The sequence below is a fragment of the Aspergillus pseudotamarii genome (genome assembly GCF_009193445.1).
Source record: "Aspergillus pseudotamarii strain CBS 117625 unplaced genomic scaffold BDV38scaffold_47, whole genome shotgun sequence".
Taxonomy (NCBI): Eukaryota; Fungi; Ascomycota; class Eurotiomycetes; order Eurotiales; family Aspergillaceae; genus Aspergillus; species Aspergillus pseudotamarii.
In genome coordinates, this window is record NW_022475061.1 from 1 (window position 1) to 17,876 (window position 17,876).

The 17,876-nt window shown below is 48.4% G+C and overlaps 6 protein-coding genes across 6 annotated transcripts; 3 read left to right on the top strand and 3 right to left on the bottom strand.

Annotated features, from left to right (window-relative positions):
• Nucleotides 1-3,827: 3,827 nt before the first annotated feature.
• Nucleotides 3,828-6,768, bottom strand: BDV38DRAFT_143909 (origin recognition complex subunit 4). Its single transcript, XM_032051484.1, has 2 exons — nucleotides 4,834-6,768; nucleotides 3,828-4,772 (listed from the first exon to the last, which is right to left on the bottom strand). Exons 1-2 carry the CDS (start codon nucleotides 6,373-6,375, stop codon nucleotides 4,140-4,142), a joined length of 2,175 nt encoding a protein of 724 aa, XP_031911069.1. The 5' UTR covers nucleotides 6,376-6,768; the 3' UTR covers nucleotides 3,828-4,139.
• Nucleotides 6,769-7,363: 595 nt separating this feature from the next.
• BDV38DRAFT_143979 (PaaI family thioesterase) lies at nucleotides 7,364-8,307 on the top strand. Its single transcript, XM_032051485.1, has 2 exons — nucleotides 7,364-7,727; nucleotides 7,781-8,307. The coding sequence occupies exons 1-2, from the start codon at nucleotides 7,635-7,637 to the stop codon at nucleotides 8,192-8,194; spliced, it is 507 nt and encodes a 168-aa protein (XP_031911070.1). The 5' UTR covers nucleotides 7,364-7,634; the 3' UTR covers nucleotides 8,195-8,307.
• Nucleotides 8,307-10,412, bottom strand: BDV38DRAFT_294847 (secretory pathway gdp dissociation inhibitor; the record flags this gene model as incomplete). Its single annotated transcript, XM_032062589.1, has 8 exons — nucleotides 8,307-8,653; nucleotides 8,728-8,985; nucleotides 9,041-9,592; nucleotides 9,647-9,992; nucleotides 10,056-10,083; nucleotides 10,163-10,222; nucleotides 10,283-10,307; nucleotides 10,367-10,412. 8 exons carry the CDS (start codon nucleotides 10,410-10,412, stop codon nucleotides 8,565-8,567), a joined length of 1,404 nt encoding a protein of 467 aa, XP_031911071.1. The 3' UTR covers nucleotides 8,307-8,564.
• Nucleotides 10,413-11,069: 657 nt separating this feature from the next.
• Nucleotides 11,070-12,370, bottom strand: mrpl4 (mitochondrial 54S ribosomal protein uL29m). Its single transcript, XM_032055220.1, has 3 exons — nucleotides 11,897-12,370; nucleotides 11,640-11,806; nucleotides 11,070-11,464 (listed from the first exon to the last, which is right to left on the bottom strand). Exons 1-3 carry the CDS (start codon nucleotides 12,249-12,251, stop codon nucleotides 11,330-11,332), a joined length of 657 nt encoding a protein of 218 aa, XP_031911072.1. The 5' UTR covers nucleotides 12,252-12,370; the 3' UTR covers nucleotides 11,070-11,329.
• A 954-nt stretch (nucleotides 12,371-13,324) lies between these two features.
• BDV38DRAFT_285213 (NOT2/NOT3/NOT5 family protein) lies at nucleotides 13,325-15,236 on the top strand (the record flags this gene model as incomplete). The annotated part of the gene is made up of 7 exons (XM_032060439.1): nucleotides 13,325-13,406; nucleotides 13,478-13,619; nucleotides 13,720-14,243; nucleotides 14,298-14,362; nucleotides 14,418-14,665; nucleotides 14,724-15,078; nucleotides 15,144-15,236. 7 exons carry the CDS (start codon nucleotides 13,325-13,327, stop codon nucleotides 15,234-15,236), a joined length of 1,509 nt encoding a protein of 502 aa, XP_031911073.1.
• Nucleotides 15,237-15,820: 584 nt separating this feature from the next.
• BDV38DRAFT_144045 (dihydroorotate dehydrogenase 2) lies at nucleotides 15,821-17,875 on the top strand. Its single transcript, XM_032051488.1, has 3 exons — nucleotides 15,821-15,875; nucleotides 16,131-16,634; nucleotides 16,691-17,875. The coding sequence occupies exons 2-3, from the start codon at nucleotides 16,194-16,196 to the stop codon at nucleotides 17,825-17,827; spliced, it is 1,578 nt and encodes a 525-aa protein (XP_031911074.1). The 5' UTR covers nucleotides 15,821-15,875; nucleotides 16,131-16,193; the 3' UTR covers nucleotides 17,828-17,875.
• The last annotated feature ends 1 nt before the right edge of the window (nucleotide 17,876 follows it).

Consider the following 17,876-nt stretch of genomic DNA (forward strand, 5'->3'; position numbering starts at 1 on the left):
AAAAAAAAAAAAAAAAAAAGAAAGAAAAAAGAAAGAAAACGGGGGTTGTTTAAACTCAATCAGGGAAATGAACTAGGAAAAGTTGAGCAGAAGATAGTGTTGGGTTTGTGGGCGCCACGTGGTTTTTGGTTACTAGGTTGGTTTTTCACCCTGCTTGTATCGGGGGGAAGAAGGTAATTTACCGGAATAGGTTGGGGCGGATGTTCTCTGCCACTATTCCAATATGGTTGTGTTGGAGGTTATTTGTTTTTATTTTAATTTTTCTTTCCCCTTATGTCTGGGGGCGACAGGGATTATTTTATGAAAAGGACGATTTACTACATCTAGTTACCTAAGTTAATGATTGTGTATCGACGCTAGGAATTCACTCTATTCTGATTTCATATCTATCTCCAGCGCATAGACCAGTTCGCTACGTAGCCATTGCTACTTACTACGTACCTTGCAAGAATATGTTTACGTGAAAAGGGAAAAAAAAAAAAAAAGGCCGGGGGGTTTATTGGATGGAATCTCTAGTTTTTTTCATCCTTTGTTCCTTTCTTGCCTCCATTGTCCCGGTTGGAAGATTTGCTATGTGTATTACCAGTTCCAGGCAACTTAACTTACAGTTGCAGAGGAAAAACGCGGAATGATAAGGATATAATTTCCGCAGCTGACTAAGTCATCGTCATCGGAACTGACTAACTATAGATAGTAGCACCGATCCTCAGAAATTAGGATCCCCTGAAACAACAAAGATTTGGTATCTTGACTTCCAGGACCTGGGCAATCCATCCCTTTTCCATCGAGACCGTCAGGGACTACGACGGCAAGTTCCGAAATTTCCTATCCCATCCATTGCGCAATTAAACTTCATGTGACAAATTGAGGTTAAAAGGGGCGGCAAAAAAAGCAAAAATTGAACAAAGAGAGTTTGGACTAGCGAGATCTACCGAGAAAATAGCGAACTCCATCTGCATCAGATCGGAACCCGTCTGATTATGATATCATCCCCGTTATGGGTTCAGAGATTTAAACAACAGAAATGAATAAACGACCGAAGTCCCGCCCCTCCGCCCCCCCAAATCCCATGGTATGATTAATGACCGTTTAATCTTACTGTCGTGATCCACGCCCGGAGACGCTGTTGTTCTCCGAAGGGAATCCGCAGCTCTCAGGGGGCGGCGCTAGAAGTTTTCTAGAAGAGTTCTAGAACGCCACTAGAAGGTGGATTCAACTAGTGCCATATCCGAGGAGATTACGGAGTAATTATTCCATGATTCATGATCCAAGACCGAGTAGTTGTGAGGTAGTATCAGAAACAGAAATACCACCCAAAAAAAAAACTGGGTACTTCGTTCCGGGGTCCACGGTGAGGTAAGGAGATCGGTGGGCTGATATTCTCATCATGATGTAATCGATTGCATTGAGTTTACGTGTCGCTATGGGGATTCTTTGATGAGGCTGGTGATGGAGGATGTATAGTTTAAGACGAGGGGATTGATCGCATGCTCATTCTTTTGTCTTTTGATTTTAGGGGGCATGCATTGGATCAAGATATAGCTAATCTCCCTCCAAACTTTGTTGATTTGAGATCTATAGAATGTCAATCGGAGAACTCCGTCCAGCCATCATTGAATTCAAAAATTTTCCTTTGGGCCACAAACTCAAATATCAAGACCAAAGAGGAAAGGGGGAAAAAAAAAAAGAAAGAAAAAGTTTCCGAACCACGCATCGGGTCAGTTTGCTGGAGACTGCACGTGGAGGATCTTCCGGGAAGGCGGTAAGTTGAACCTTGTCCGTTACACAACATTACACCAGCCTTCTGGTTCCGTTTCCGTTGTATAATTTCACGGTATCAATACTCGTATTGATACCGAACTAGGCTGGTATTTTAGTGACCCTCGTACTCTAAGCAGCAGTTGCCGAACAGGGATTTGGAAATGCTACGGTACACTGCAGATACCCATGTGGCCCCCGGGTGTCCATCAAAAACGTCAGGGCCAAGACACTTGTTGCCTTGCTTGTAGGGCACAAGTTCTGTACGGTATGTTTCCCCCAAGCATGTTTAATACCTTGCAGCCCGATGGCCATTCACCCGGAATTACCAAACTTAGTAACCTGGTACAGTATCTATGGGGAAGAGCAAGGGACGGCCCAAAAAACCAGTCCGATACCTCACTTCGGCGGTTGAAGCTTCTCATTTGGCAGGTGCAGATCCTTGCTTCCACGCGAAGGAGGTTAACAGTAAAGTGGTGGTTTGATGGAGTCTGGAGGGCCCACCGTTAGGAACTAAAGTACATAGTAGTCAGTACTAAGTTCGAACTTTCAGGGATGGATGCCTGAGGATGATAATTACTAACTACTGTTATGTATAATCATCCCTCGTTCCACTGCCGATATGAACAGGGTTGATTTGGAATCGGTCTGAGGGAGCTACGACTTAAAACGGTATATGCTCGCGCATATCATGCAACGTTTCTTAGCAGATCTCAATTGGCATAAGCTGATCGGAATGAAGCTGCCACTCCCTATTGGACGCGGCCCCAGGCTACCAGCCTGCCCTTAGCGACGTCGCTAAACGGCTAAACCTGGTCCGGAGGTAACAGGGATGTTGACAGTTGATTGCATTTGCATCCACTGTGTCAATGTTGGTTTCATCTTCGCCCTCCTCGCGTCGAATGTCACTCCCCGGTACCCTTGACCTCTTGGGAGGTTGGGGTTTCAGGATCAGACCATGCCAATGGATAGGATTATACCCATGAGTGAAATTGATAGTCATACCCGCTTATCATCCATCGAGTCGAGAGATCCGTCTAATGAACGCAACTGAAACCCTCTCTATGCAGTCAGATGCATAACGAAAGAGACTAAATGCAAAAGCCGGACAACGTTTGGCTGACCTACAATAACCCTCGCCGAGACCAGTGAGCAACTCCTCTGAGGTAGGCAGCAGAAGGACATTTTATGCATTAGTGTGGAGAAAGCGCCGCCTAATTCGCCAGCTATTCGATATACGATTGAGATGGACCAGGATGACAGGAGAATAGTCAGGAGGATTAAAACTTAGGGCTAACCGGAAAAGAGCGTCTCCATCAGCCTCTACTCAGTGCGAGATATTACTAGTTACTAACCTCCAGTCAGGATTAACTTCGGGCAGTGGTAACTCGATCCGTGTTAGTCTCATCGCTGGCTTGCACCAAAGGATGAAAGAGTCCTTCTACTATACTATTCTGATACTTCCAACATGGAGCTAGACCAGGCACCCATGCATCCAGAGGAGAGGGGGGTTGCACCGAACTCACTTCTCGACCCATCATTCGAACGGCTGAGTAACTTGACTAGAGAGAGTTAAAAGGGGGGGAACGAAAACGAGAAATTAAATCAATCAGACAAACCTAAAATCCTGAAAAGAGGCATGTCTATAATTATCATAACTTATTCGTATTATAGCCTCGTTGACATTTCAAGCTAAAATGACACACTATCCCCCAACATCTCCATCTTTCTCCACATGGGCTCTTTCTTCACACCCCTGGTAACTAGGCTTTTGTTAGGTTAGCTAATCTGACCACTCTGAAGTCTGCAGAGTCAGAACAAGGTCCTGTTCCATTCCTCTTCATGAACTCCTTCAATCCACCACCCACCACCAACCGTACTCAGTTTAGTCTTCCCCCCCCTGTTGATTGCCCCAATTTAGCTCCATCGTTACATTCAGTTCCATGCCATCATGCAAGTTTAGACCGAACGGAGACTCCGCGGGCTCTGATGATCGCCCAACCGTTATTAACATAGATCTTATAGGTCCAGGGAGTGACTCCATTTTCTTTCACCATCATGCAATATATGGGGATTACTTCCTCTATAGGGGGGGGGGCCTTCGGATACTGGCCGAACTAATTGCGTATTGATTAATACGATATCCTATCTATGTTCCCGAGTGATAAGAGGATCGGAAGAGAAACAGAAGACGTTTCATTTTACTCGGCTATTACCTGTATGGCATTGGCCGAGTTTGATCCTGCATTGACCGCTTGTCAGTGAGAGATCCTCCTTCAGCGCCATGTAAACCCTCAGAGAGAGGGAGAGAGAGTCACTAATGTACAAGTACATTTGCACACCTAGATTAACTCCCCCACCCAAAAGAAAATAAAATAAAATTAACCGTCGCGCCACCATTTCCCCAAGGAACCACCTGATCCAGCCATGTCAACTACTTCTTCAAAGCTAATTTCTACCCGGAACATCCGACCATCTGCTGTGCCACTGCCTCCGCCAACCGGACTTATCAGCCCCCAACTGATCAGCTTCTCCCACGCTTCACGTGCGACGTCCCGACCCCAGACTCTTCCAGGGGTTGCGGCGGCGCCGGACACGGAAGCCGATGTCTTAGCGAACGTCAAAAGCCGGACGTACTCGGCATATGCTGCGGGGAATGATAGCGCCAAAGGAGCCAGACTCTGAGGCTGTGTAGTTTCTAGACCCGGGTCATACAACGCAGCCAGCCGGGTGGCCGCCAACAACAAAGATAGGGGCAGCGATGAGGGACTGGCAGAAGTCGTTGTCGAGGTGGAGAATGGCAGAGGTCCGGGATCTGGGCAAGATAGGCTGTGGTTGCTAAAGGTGGTTGGCGTTGGGATCTGGAGCGTGGCAGCTCCGCCTGTGGGGTGGTAGGTGCTGTAATGCAGCTCCGTCATGCCAATCAAAGCGCTGGTAAAGAATTCCTTCGCCGATCTAGTTTGAAAGAATATCCTCCGTAGATGCGCTTGAAACGCCTCATCATTCCACAGGCCCTGTTCTAAGTAAGCTTCGCCGTTTCAACATTAGAAGGTGGCAAACAAGAGGTGAAGATACCTGTAAATACGCTCTCCACCCTTCCAATAGTCTTCCAAACTTTTCGGATGTGATAAGTGAGCGCGTCTCGGGATTGGCCTCTTCCAAGTAGTCCGAAACCTCCTTATCTTCCAGGTCCAGACCGGCTAGACAAATTTCGGAAAAGCCTTCCAATGATCTTGGAAGAGGAACATAGACGTAGCGATGGCTGAACCGACTCTTCACTCGCTTCTCCAACATCTCAGTCACATCCACTTTCGTGGTCAAGCCCAAGACCGCAATGGGGGCCTTCCGCGCCTGTGCAATATCGAACAGATTATACAAGAGGGTCTGACGCGGGTGAGTGACAAAGAGATCGAACTCATCCAATATAATAACAATGGACTTGGCTGCGGTTACGGTGTCTGTATTATTAGAAGCACCAAACAGTTCTTCTGGGTGCGACAAAAGAGCAAGGAGAGTGGCCATCGTGTCCGCGTAGCTGCTTACTTTCCCCGCCTCTTCTTCAGTATTGGTTTCACGACCAAGCTGGCGCCACATCTCACGAAGCGCCAAACGGTCATCTGTATGCAAGAACCCGTTGAGGCGAACGACGTGGAAGTCATTGTGGTGTTCTCTTTTGAGTGACGAGATGATAGTCTCGACTATAGCGGTTTTTCCGGAACCTCGTGATCCGAGAAGCAGCAGAGAATTGCCCTCTCCAACACTGACCGTCTGCTCCATAAGCTGATGAACCTTGTCATACTCACTCTCCAGGCCTTTCAAAGGAATACATCTCTTGCCAGTAAGTTTGTCAAGGATGATCCTAGTCAGCGCCCCCAGTTCAGCGGTCAAGCCGTTGTAAGACAGTGTCTGCAATGATTCAGCGTAAGCCGGGAGTGATTCGCCTCCAGCTATAGTCTCATCCTTCCCAGCGAAATCATTCTGGGCAAGATCTTGCTGTAATTGCATTGAGACAAGATCATCCAATCCATCCTGGTATTCATCCGGAGAAGGGGACTTCCGCGCCCCGAATTCCTCAACACCATTCGTATTTGTCTCAGTCCCAGTAAACCGCACAGGGGGTCTCCTGGACCTCGTCCTCGTCAGCGTCTCGGTCTGAGGCTCCGATTGCGGCGACTCTGCCTCATTGTCGTCGTCTTCGGATACATGTCTTGTCTTCCGCGTACTCCTCGGAGTGGCACCACTTCGTCCCGACGCGGGGGGAGCCCTCCTAGTCGACGCAGGTGTACCAGTTACCTGGTCTTCATATCTCTGAGGGGGTTTGCGCTGCCGCCCGCTCGATCGTAGACCAGGCCTTGAGGGCGTCTCCATCCCATTTTCGTTCTCCTTGTTCGGTTCGTCTTCCGCAGATTTCTGGTATCCCTTTGGCACCCGGCGTCGCGCCGATCGTGAGGCAGTCGGCGACCCTATGTGTTCGTTGTCTGGAGACTCCTTGTTCCGAGCAGGTTTCTGCGGTGTCGGAGATGCGGCGGCCTCGTCGCCCATTGCAACATCCCCATCCCCATCTACGCTAGGCGCACCAGACACCCTTCTTCGTTTGCTAGCCCGCGATTCCTTCATCTTCCCACTAGTCGTGAATATACCCAGGCCAATCGTCGCGACACAACGGTACCCCGATGCCTAGGGCGCAGTGATTCCTGCTCCAAGTGAATTTATCACCTTACACTCTGCATGCACTGTACAGGAACCAATCCGTTGGTTCAAATTGAGTAAACCGAAGCGTCAATGGCACGTCGACCGAATTTGACCATTGAACAAAGCGGGAAGAAAGGGTAGGACAGATGCGGAGTTGGAAATTATTTTCGGAGGTTTGCGACGGCGAGCGCAATCTTGGGAGATTGGTTTCTGTTAGCGGCTTATCGAGAGAAATATAATCCCAGCCCTGTATATGTCGGATAACTTACAATTAAAACGCGCTTATATAGTAGGTGGTGTCTTAATGTTATGGACATACATCTTGCGGGCGCTGGCTGAGATTAGACATGGCGATCTTGTCGCCTGAGGCAGAACGCGTGACGCGAAATCAGGTGAGATGGAAGTGGTTTTCGGTAGTACCCTTATAGTTTGTGGATTTCCCCTAATTATTTGGAGAAGCGGTACAGTATCATGAGCTGTACTTGTTTATATATGTTGAAGGGAAGTTTCTTTTGTCTGTTGGGATGAGACAAAGGCCTTATGAACTGATTGAGTAGGATTGGCCGGTTTCTCATGGTAAAAGACGGCCCTAGTATATACGAAGCTACAGATGATGGGGTAGTGCTGTGCTGCTGTAGTCATCTGGGTCAAGGTTTAGAGATCGAGTATACTCTTAAAGTTAGAGGATAGATTAAGATGTATAAGTCATTAATGACTTCCAACATCGAAGAACTTCTGGTTTACTAAACTATGGCTGATGCCTCGGTCCGCTTTAACAGTAGAAGAATATATACACCGGGCGACGTTGGCGTATTTAAGGAGGTAAACAAACCGATAAAAAGCAGAACATCGATTTGCCTGGAGTTATAGACTAGGAAATGCATCCCTCAAGTTTCTAACCCTAACCACTAATGTCCCATACCGTACAGTCTGTGGAGACCAGCAAACGTGTCCAAAGAGTGGTAGAAACTTTAGAACTCATAAGCCAACCGCAGCCGTCCAACCTCGGTTATATTTGAAAGTCTACTACTTTTGCTATCAGTCCTCCGCATATACCTGCCGGAGTGCTAAATCCTCCTGTACATACAAATAGTCACTCCCCGCTCAAAAAGCCCCATAATAATTATAGACCTCTAAACATAACCTCTCACTATTATTCTTCGACGTCTATTAATACGTTCATAATGCCGGTCCGCGCCCCAGCCAGGAAACTAGATGAATTCGAGGACCTTGTTTATCAGTACTCCAATGGCATGAATAGACAAGATGGCGAAGAGGTCTCATCCCACCCATAAGTTTACTTGATGCATAAGTCGCTGATTTAACCTAGCGCTGGGATATTGATTCGGCTGCTGCCGATCTTCGCTTTGAATCCGCAACTCAGGGCCCCCCAGCCCGAGTCTCATTCTTGTTGAATGTAACCCCCAAGATGTGTAATCCCGTGGGAACACTCCACGGGGGCTGCGCTGCTACATTGATTGATATTCTATCGACCACACTCCTCCTGGGTCTCTCAAAACCGGGGTACTTCTCCTTTGGTGGAGTGAGTCGGAACCTCAGAGTGACGTACCTGCGTCCGCTCCCTAAAGGCCTCGAGATCCGACTAGTATGCGAGTTGATCCATACGGGGAAGCGGTTGGCACTGATGCGCGCGGAGATCCAACGAGCTGATAATGGCGCTGTCTGCGTGGTGGGTGAACATGAGAAAGCCAATACGGATCCTGAGGCGGATGGGAGAATCTGATTTTACCGTCATACATGTTTGGTTTTCTATCTTTTGTCCTTTTACGCTATAGTTAGAATATACTGTGTAGATTGAGCGTGATGACTTGAATATGCAGCATTACATCTTGTTATTGATGGTCTGAGTAGGACAACCGAGAAAACATAACACCGGGCCCTCGGGATCTTCAGAGGCACCCGGTGTCTACTTATCTTATGGGTACAATATATACCAAAAGTGGAGGGAATGTACTGTCTCCAAGCTTGCCATGTCTGGGGGATGCAAAAGAGGATAAGCAAAGGAAAAGGAAGTCCAAAAGAAATTATGGCTCAAGTTAAAACATCCAAAGCAATGATATATTACCTAATTCTCAAATGCGATAACAGCGTATTTACTCTTGGGCAAGCCGCTGATCCTCCCGGAGGCCTTCAACGACGAGCTCTTCACCTGTCGCACGGCGATAGATGTCACGAACATCGGCTGAATTCATGTTAGCTTCACCGAACCTAGCGTTCTTCATCCGCTCCCCTTGGGGTTATGAGGACGTGACTTACCTGTTGTGGTTTCGAAATGAGATGTAGCATCGTAGCTCTTGGAGATGAAGATGTTGTCATTCTCACCGCTCTCCAGAGGCTCGTAAAGCGGAATGGGGGGACCGAAGAACTTCTCCTCGATTTCACCCAAACGCTCAAAGCCAGGCTCCAGCTCAATATGGTGGTTAACATCAGACTCAGCAATGGTCGAGACGATAGCGATATAGTAGCCCTTAGGGCAAACGTTGTGTGCCGATGAAACCATAGCGATGTAGATATCTAGACGCTATCAGCAAATTGTCGTTTTCATCCTTCTGATACTGTTAAAACCTACCGTGCTTTCTTCCAACCTGCGACTGGGGAATGATCAGCTGCAGGGAGTCGCTACCATCCGTCTTGTCGATGGGGTGTTTCAAGATGCAGATCGCCTTCAGCAAGTATCCGGTGACCTTGGCCTTGTCAGGGAAATAAGATGGGTCGGCCAAAATCTTCTTAGTCTTGGTGGTGAACTTCATGGTTTCGCCGTTGTCATCCCGGTCCTTCATGGTGGCCTTGATTCCAGAAACCTTGCCGTTCTCATAGAGGACCTCATCGATGTTGGTGTTAAGCATGTAGGTACCTCCATAGATAGCAGACAAACGAGCGAAGCCCTGGGGGAGCTCGCCCAGACCGTAGAGCGGGTAGATGTAGGGCGACTTGCCGTAGCGCGCCATAGAGTTCACGTACAAGCGGATGCGGTTGATGGCATCAGCGGCCATTCCGCTCTTTTCAATATACTCATCGGACTGGTATAAGGCCATTGAGTGGCCAATGAAGTCACGGGTGTTTTCTTCCAAGCTGAATTTGTCATAGACTTCCTTCATGGTGCACTGAGCAATGTTCAAGCCTAGACTATGTTAGCAGTCATGACAATGCAAGCATTCCGTCCCAGATCACGAACCCTGGTGAGTGCTAGGATCGTCTTCCTTGAATTCGCCAACCCATTCGAGGAACTTCTTGGCTCTCCGCTTCTCAAACAGGCCCATGAGAGACGAGCGAAGTGCTTCGTTGGCATCTGAAGGAACCTTCGCCACAGTGGCCTTGGGGCTCTTTCCTTGTTGGACGTAGCTGCCGGCAATCTGCTTGAACTCGAGGTAACGTGTGACATCGGTGGAAACCAGGATATTCGTCAACTCGCCGTTGGCCATCAGCAGCTTGGGGACCAGGTCAATGTTCCAGTCATTGACCCGTCCATACTTCTTCCATGGCTCTTCGCCGGGGCGGACGTTGCCGTATTTTTTGAAAAGCTGAGTAGTGCAAAAAAAAAGGAATTAGTACATCGAGCACATGGTATACGTATCAAAACTTACTGTTTCGATGTTCACGGAAGCAGCCTCTCTGTTTCGAAATGTTAGCGGGGGGTGGTGACGTGTGACGGGGCGGAATAGCTTCCCAACACAGCTGTCAGAATACTTACCCTCCGTAGTGGTCATTGCGATCGATGTGAAGAACCTTATTTCCCTTGACACTCAGAACACTATATATTGATCAATAAGTGACCTAAAAATGTTGTTAGGGAATATAAGAGTGTGCATACCCGGAAAGCACACACTCGGTCAGGCCTGAGAGGGGTGTTAGTCCAGCTTGTTGAGCGGCGGGGTAGCAGTTTAGTAGCACGTACCAGTGCCGAGAACAACAACATCATATTCGGGGGCGATCTCATCCATGGTGGAATATGATGTAGGATATCACGAGAAGCGGGAAACGAAAAGAGTTTTAATGTAAATGAGACTAAACAAACGTTCAGTAGAAAAAGTAGAGTGAGAGGTGAAGGTGGGAGGATGCGGAGACCGGAGAATGAATGAATGGGAGCGGTGAGCTTGTGTTTTGAAAGGAGGTCCTTCAACCTTCTGGGTCAGGCCGTCAGGTAGTCTAGTTAATTCTATTACTTACTCTTAACTATTTTGAACCATACCCCCGCGGATCACTCGTGAGCAAGAAATTATTAGTATTATTATTATGATTCGGCACCCTCTTCCCCCTCAACTAATTAAAGGATCCACCGATCCAAATAACCTCCCATGCCAGGGTGATAGTTAAGGAGTCGCCTTTTCCAGAATAGTGATCGAAGTTAATAATTCTCTGACTCTTAGTTGCTGGGAGAAGTTAGTAAACGAAAGGGTAAACGAAAAAGAAAAAATACACCAAAATAGGATAAAATAAAATAAAACAAAACAAAACCATGAATCTAGATACGTAAACCTCCTGAATCGTTCTTACCCCTTTTCCCATCGGATATACCAAATAATCTGTGGAGATCGTGGACTCAAAGGAGTATATAGATGCCAATTAATATATACACATAAGTACCGTTGCTTTAACCCCTAATCAGGCAACCCCAGCACGACTATTGAATTATTGGAGTGAGAAAGTATACGATCTGGACCCGGAAAGACTATAGACTGGTCCGCAAATCCACTCCCCTTTTTCCGTGCTCATCCTCCATGAAGCATCTCAACTAGATCACAAGTCTTATGAAATCAATTGGACTAATACAGAGTGATAATACTACATATACAGAACTAATAATCTGAGACAGGAGCCCTTTCAATCCATTTCTGGAAACTGTAACGCTCTATCCAGATTATGCCGTGCTCGATGCCTCTTCGGCACCCTCTTCCTGTGGCCGGTAACCACTGTTATACAATTTCTGGGCATCTTCCCAGGCATACCATCTTTCCCGGAGAACGTGCTTGATACTCTTTTGTGTAACACGGATCTGCTCAGGGTAAATGTTAGTGTCCCGATTTCAATGTACTAGCTCAAGCCTCATATTGGAATGGATCCTCGCAATTTCCAAAACATGAACATGCCATATCAATGTCCAGTACAGCGATGCCAATGCATGGAGACAGATTGTCTCGCCAAGCTTTCTAAGCAGAAAAAGAACTCACCGTCCGGTCCCGATTATCAAGCTCCCATTCTCCGTAACCGGCCTTCAGTCGCTGTCTTTCCAGCTGCGAAGTAGCTATGCGATTGCGTTCCTTGACACAGACCCACCAAAGAGCATGAAGATCCTCCCAGGATTTTTCGCGGAGTTCCTGGATTGACCAGGAGCGACCTATACAACTAATGGTGAGCATCACCCTGTGCCCAGTAGATACTTCTTTTTGACCCTCCTTCAACAAAGCCCAGAGGAGAGTGAACTAACCATGAGCGTGATCGTATTTTGGCGTGCTCAGGGCCTGATGATCCGGAGGGAAGAATCCCCAAAGACCATGATCCGGGGTAGGGTTACGCTTCTCGAGTGTTTCCGGCGAGACAGGCTTGGGCAGAGGGTATTTTGAAACGCCCAACTTAAACTTGGGGCCAGTACGGTGGATGGCGGACACACCGCGTGACTTGCTCAGATCACGTCCATGGCCAGCAGCGACAGCGGTTGACGAAAAGTTCGAGCACTGAATCCGGGAGAAATGAAGGGACGGTGCGAGGTAAGGAGGAGGCAATTCGGCCAGCGGAAGGCCCCCGCACTGGCGAGCAAGTCGCGCAACCGATTGGCGATGCATTGTGGATTGGAGGTAGCGGCCTTCAAGAAGACTCGTAGAACTCCTGCGGTCTCCTACACAAGAAGCTAACGGAACCAGTGGACTTTTCGGCGGGTAATCCACGTGACTCGACAGCCGCTAGCCGGGTCACGCTCCGTCGCGACAACCTACTGCGGCTCTGTTGCAGAAATCATGAGTTGTTAAGTAGTAATTGTCAAGTGAGCTCCATAGTATTGATACGCATACGGCTTTCCTTTGTCTCCGTATAAAACTATTGCCAGGTGCGGGACGGGATTCGATGGCTACTAGAACAATATAACAGGATTGTTCACCAATTGGATGATCATGAAGAGACAAAGAGATTGGATTAAGCCTTTGGTCTTATCGTCCATCTTGAATATATCTACGGATCAATTTTAAATCAAAGCAAATGATTGAGGGTTGGTCCTTGAAAAGGACCTTAACATTTGGGAACCTTACCAGTTACGGAACAAAGCAGCGCCAAATGGCGGCTAATATGGTCCGTGCACATCTGGAAGCGCGCGTGTGCAGCCACTCCACCTTCCAGTATCCGTCGCATGAGAGTGGGCAGAGATCCTTCGAAGCACTTGTGATTTCAATACCTCCCCAGACTCTTTGTGTTGACTTTCTCTTGGTTTTCCGAATTACAATATTTGCCTTAAATAGACAGTCTTTGGAAGCTTGTATCACATCATGAATCGGCCAGGTTCGTCAACTTCCTTTCTTCTCTTTGTGCTATTCATGGCCCGGTATTGGTACAGCCTGCCACAGAAGTGATTTCCTTTGATCACTCCCTATATGTGGATCTACTGTTTTCAGGGTATTTGTGGTTACTTCAAAAGTTCTCTTGTGAACAGGAAATGCCCTACCTTCAACTCAGCATTGCACCAATTGCATAGATTCACAACATGGCATCTTGCCCTGCGACAGGAAGCCTTGCAAGACCTTGTCAAGCCTCGGCAGCTTGAATGAGGAAGTCACAAACCTTTTTTGGTTGAAAAATGTGAATTCACATATCATATACTGACTCTTGTTACTCTTGACTAGGACCAGGCCCACAGCCTCTCCGGGGTATGTCTGGATTCCCCGCACAGCAACAAGCACAAGCCCGAAATGCGACTCTGGCATCGGCTCGTTTGCCAAACGGAAAACTAGGTGCGACTAATTCGGACGTTGTACTTCGGTATCACTACAGCCTTGGAAGCTAATGGAGGAAGGCCAAATAGGGAGCGGTGCTGCTTGGAATTTCAACTTGCCTGTCAGCGGAACCCCAGGAATCCAGAACAATCAGCAGCGCAATATGGGGAATATTGGGTCTTTTGCACAAAGCCTCAGTGGGTCGCAGCCTGCTACACCTCTTGATTTATCGTGAGTGTGATCTCGCTTGTTTTCTCGCCTTGAGCCTTCTCCGTACACAAGAGGCATGGAAACCTTTCTTGGCTGCTAATGCTGGGGATTTGTCTGCTAGTGATTTTCCTTCTCTATCTGGAGCACCCCCACAGTCCCAAGCTCAAAATCCGGGGCACTTAGTATGGGCGAATGCCAGCCAACGAGCCATGCAACAGACCCCTGTCCAAAGGCAGCAACACCCTACGTCTCAAGCACCTTCACGACCACTTCAAACGCAATCCCACCCTCAACAACAATCTCAACCCTCGCATGATGATGTATTTCCATCTGGTGCCCAGTTCGCCAATCGCCTCGATGACTATAGGAACGGCGGACAGGGCATCAGTGGTCAGTTAGGCGCAGGCGCACAGCCGCAAACGGGCAATATTGAGGAATTTCCTCCTCTAGGGCGCAACGTTGCCGCAGAGATTGGCCAAGATCGCAGGGGATCTTTAATGCAAAGTGCAGGATTTGGTAGTTACAACGCTGGCTTACCGCTTTCTGGCGCAAGTCAAGCCCAGTCGACGCAGAATCGCAACGCAATCTCAGCATCCATAAACGGGCAAGAAAGGATAATGTCACCTGCAAATGCGGGATCAGGAAGTATGTTTATTGAGGTCTTCCTTCATCGGTTGATGAAAGATTAATAATTCCCAGGTATCGGATCTTCACGATCACCCGTCAACCAAACCACCAATGGGGTGTCGGGTCAAGAGAAAGAGGTTCGGCCCTCGATATCAGGATTTCATGTATACCGGCTTACGATAACTTGCACAGGACTTGACTAATACAGTACTATCAAACCAGCGCAACTACACGGAACAACAGTCTGTCTCCGGAGAGACACAAGAGGCCTCTGGAGCCGCCCAAAGTGCCGAGCAACCGCCGCTAGGCGAGATGAGCGAGCTCGATAAATTCGGGCTAGCAGGTCTTCTGCGCATGATCCACAGCGATAGCCCGGATGTCGCCGCTCTTGCAGTAGGTCAGGATTTGATGACATTAGGCTTGGACCTGAACCAACCGGAGTATGTCCATGTCTACTAACCCGATGATGTTTTGTTTGCTCGAACTAAAGTATATTAGACCTTTACACACATCTTTCGCTTCCCCTTTTGTTGCATCCATGACCGGTGTGCCCTTGGAACAGGATTTTGCGCTGCCTTCTTGTTACAACGTTGCCAACATCCAACCACTCCAGTCACGTATTGCCAGCTTTAGTGACGAGACATTATTCTACATCTTCTACAGCATGCCGCGGGATATTATGCAGGAAGTCGTGGCAGAAGAGTTAATGGGTCGTAAATGGAGATATCACAAGATTGAGAGGTGTTGGCTTACCCGTGATGAAACATATCCTGGACCAGTCGATGTTGAGCGCGGCGTCAGTGAGCGAGGCATATACCTAATCTGGGACCCTGCCACCTGGAAAAAGATCAGAGTACGATAGGACCCATTCGCAACCAAGCTTCCCCTTCCCCGTGCTAACGAAAACCTTGCCGGCAGCGCGAGTTTATTCTCCGGTATGAAGATCTTGACAACAGAATGGATCCTAACAGGGGTCTCGCACGCGTTGGATTCCCGCACCATGGTTCATGAACGTCCTAGAGCAGCATGATGAGGGAGTCAGCCGTTGGGTTCACCCATTGTATGGTTGAACAAGTGCTGCCAGTGATTCCAAGCCACCAATTGTTCCTCAGGACATGAGTGGATATATGTTAAAGCAAATGACTATTATGAACTTGTCACTCTTCGCACCAACGCAGATAAGCTAATACTGGCACTGAATACTATGACTCGAACAGAATACAGTCATGCATAATCTAGCAAATATTGAGCTCCAAGAAAGATAACTACCAGGGTTTTGGCCCGTAGCTATAATAAACTCCTCCTTTAGCCGTGCCAATGGCTTCATGTGTTCCTTCACCCCGAGTCAAAGTGGCTAACGGCTTCGAAGGGATCATGTTGTCTCTACAAAACTATAGAACATCTTCTTGGACATTTATAGTGTTTTCTACACCGCCCATATTACATCAGTTCAACATTCTGCCAGGAATTATCTGACCGCCCTTCACTTCCGTTAACGCAAGAAACAAAAGTGAACTTGAAGAATTGCTCCAGCACCATCCTCGAGTGTAGTCTCGTGGAGGATTGGCTTGTCTGCGTGGCTTGGGAAAGCTTATATTGCTTTTCACTTATCTGCCTAACTTAGTAGTTTGCAATTGACCTGTTCAAGTGGTGAGTTGTGTCGATTATCCCCTTCAATTGATTGTTCTTCAAAGCTCGGTATCGTCATCGGTGGGGGTTCGTCGGTTCATGTGGTCCGATGCTCCAGGTTATGGAAGTTCTGCATATGGATACGATTTCAAGTCCTATGTTATGCTGAACTGGTGTTATTATTTTTTTTATTTTATTTTTGTTTCTTCTTCAATCAATGCTTCAAGATTATGTCGTTGAGCGCATTCCTAATATGGAGCCGCTAACCATTCGTAGGTCCATTAAGAACCAAATATCTTGACAATAGTTGAATTCTCCTAGGATCATCCAATAGTAAATATGGCATCTAAGTCAATTAACATTGCCTTCAGGTCTGCAGGACCTAGAGCCCGCGCAATTACTTCTCTCCGCTGTTCTCAGCGACCGTCAGTCCTCCACAGACAGCCTGTGTTTCGGCAAGCAAACTTGAGGTATGCCTCGGATACTGCCGCAGAGGCAACGGAGGCCGTGAAGGAGGTGCCCAAGAAGGCAGGCCGGGGACTCCGGAGGACCGTGATTGGTACTTCTTTGGCTCTTACCCTTTTAGTTGGCTTCGTGTATGGAACGGATACTAGGGCTAGTGTTCATCGGTATGGCGTGGTGCCTCTGATTCGGCTGTTGTGCCCTGATGCGGAGGATGCGCACCATATTGGTGTGGATGCGTTGAAGAATCTTTACAAGCTTGGACTTCATCCTAGAGAACGAGGTAACCAGGACGGTGATGGCGTCCTCGCGACCGAGGTATGTCTTTTTCTTGGAGTTTTAGAAGGGTTCAAATTGATCAATTGTATTTTTAGGTCTTCGGATACACCCTTGCCAACCCGATTGGTATTTCCGCTGGACTTGACAAGCACGCCGATATCCCGGACCCTCTCTTTGAGATCGGACCTGGAATCGTTGAAGTGGGTGGTACCACTCCGCTACCACAAGAAGGAAACCCCCGACCTCGTGTCTTCCGGATCACATCCCAAAAAGCTATGATCAACCGATACGGTCTCAACTCCAAGGGCGCCGACCATATGGCAGCTGTTCTGCAACAGAGAGTCCGCGACTACGCATACGCCCATGGATTCGGATTGCACGACCTGGCTGAGGAGCGTGTCCTGAACGGCGAAGCTGGTGTCCCCCCAGGCAGTCTCCGGCCAGGACGACTCCTCGCTGTTCAGGTCGCAAAGAACAAGGTTACCCCAGATGCCGACATCGAAGCCATCAAGCGTGACTATGTGTACTGCGTTGACCGGGTGGCCAAATACGCCGATATTCTTGTGGTGAACGTTTCGAGCCCGAACACCCCCGGCCTGCGTGATCTCCAGGCGACTGCCCCTCTTACCGCCATCCTGAAGGCTGTCGTCGGCGCAGCAAAGAGCGTCGACCGCAAAACCAAGCCATATGTTATGGTCAAGGTCAGCCCCGATGAGGATGCAGACGAACAAGTCTCTGGCATTTGCGCCGCAGTCCAGGGCTCTGGCGTCGATGGTGTAATTGTGGGAAACACAACTAACCGCCGTCCTGAACCTCTGCCGAAGGGCGTACCTCTCCCCTCGAAAGAACAGAGCACCCTGAAAGAGACCGGCGGTTACTCTGGCCCTCAACTCTTCGACCGCACAGTGGCCCTGGTAGCTCGGTACAGAGCTCTCCTTGACCAAGCGCCCGTTACCCCGGAACTCGCCGAAGCTGCCCAAGAGGCTACTACGAAACTGGTCCAGGCGGAACCTGACTCGGAAAACGTTCCTCCAGTGGAAACGCCTAACCCCACTAACCAGTTCCCCCGTAAAGTCATCTTCGCTTCGGGAGGTATCACCAACGGCAAGCAGGCTCAGGCCGTCCTTGATGCTGGTGCCTCCGTTGCTATGATGTATACGGGCGTTGTGTTTGGTGGTGTCGGCACTGTGACTCGTGTAAAGCAGGAGATGCGCGAGGAGAAGAAAGCTTAGAAAGTTTCTAAATGGGAGTGGCCGTTTTTGAGGAAAGCGCGTGTAAATA

Coding starts and splice junctions, on each gene's coding strand:
- BDV38DRAFT_143909 (XM_032051484.1), bottom strand. CDS start 6,375: ATGAAGGAATCGCGGGCTAGCAAACGAAGAAGGGTGTCTGGTGCGCCT. Junction 4,773..4,833: donor GGTGGAGAGCGTATTTACAG/GTATCTTCACCT, acceptor TACTTAGAACAG/GGCCTGTGGAATGATGAGGC.
- BDV38DRAFT_143979 (XM_032051485.1), top strand. CDS start 7,635: ATGCCGGTCCGCGCCCCAGCCAGGAAACTAGATGAATTCGAGGACCTT. Junction 7,728..7,780: donor ATAGACAAGATGGCGAAGAG/GTCTCATCCCAC, acceptor GATTTAACCTAG/CGCTGGGATATTGATTCGGC.
- mrpl4 (XM_032055220.1), bottom strand. CDS start 12,251: ATGCATCGCCAATCGGTTGCGCGACTTGCTCGCCAGTGCGGGGGCCTT. Junction 11,807..11,896: donor AAAATACGATCACGCTCATG/GTTAGTTCACTC, acceptor TTAGTTGTATAG/GTCGCTCCTGGTCAATCCAG. Junction 11,465..11,639: donor TTGATAATCGGGACCGGACG/GTGAGTTCTTTT, acceptor TACCCTGAGCAG/ATCCGTGTTACACAAAAGAG.
- BDV38DRAFT_144045 (XM_032051488.1), top strand. CDS start 16,194: ATGGCATCTAAGTCAATTAACATTGCCTTCAGGTCTGCAGGACCTAGA. Junction 16,635..16,690: donor ATGGCGTCCTCGCGACCGAG/GTATGTCTTTTT, acceptor TTGTATTTTTAG/GTCTTCGGATACACCCTTGC.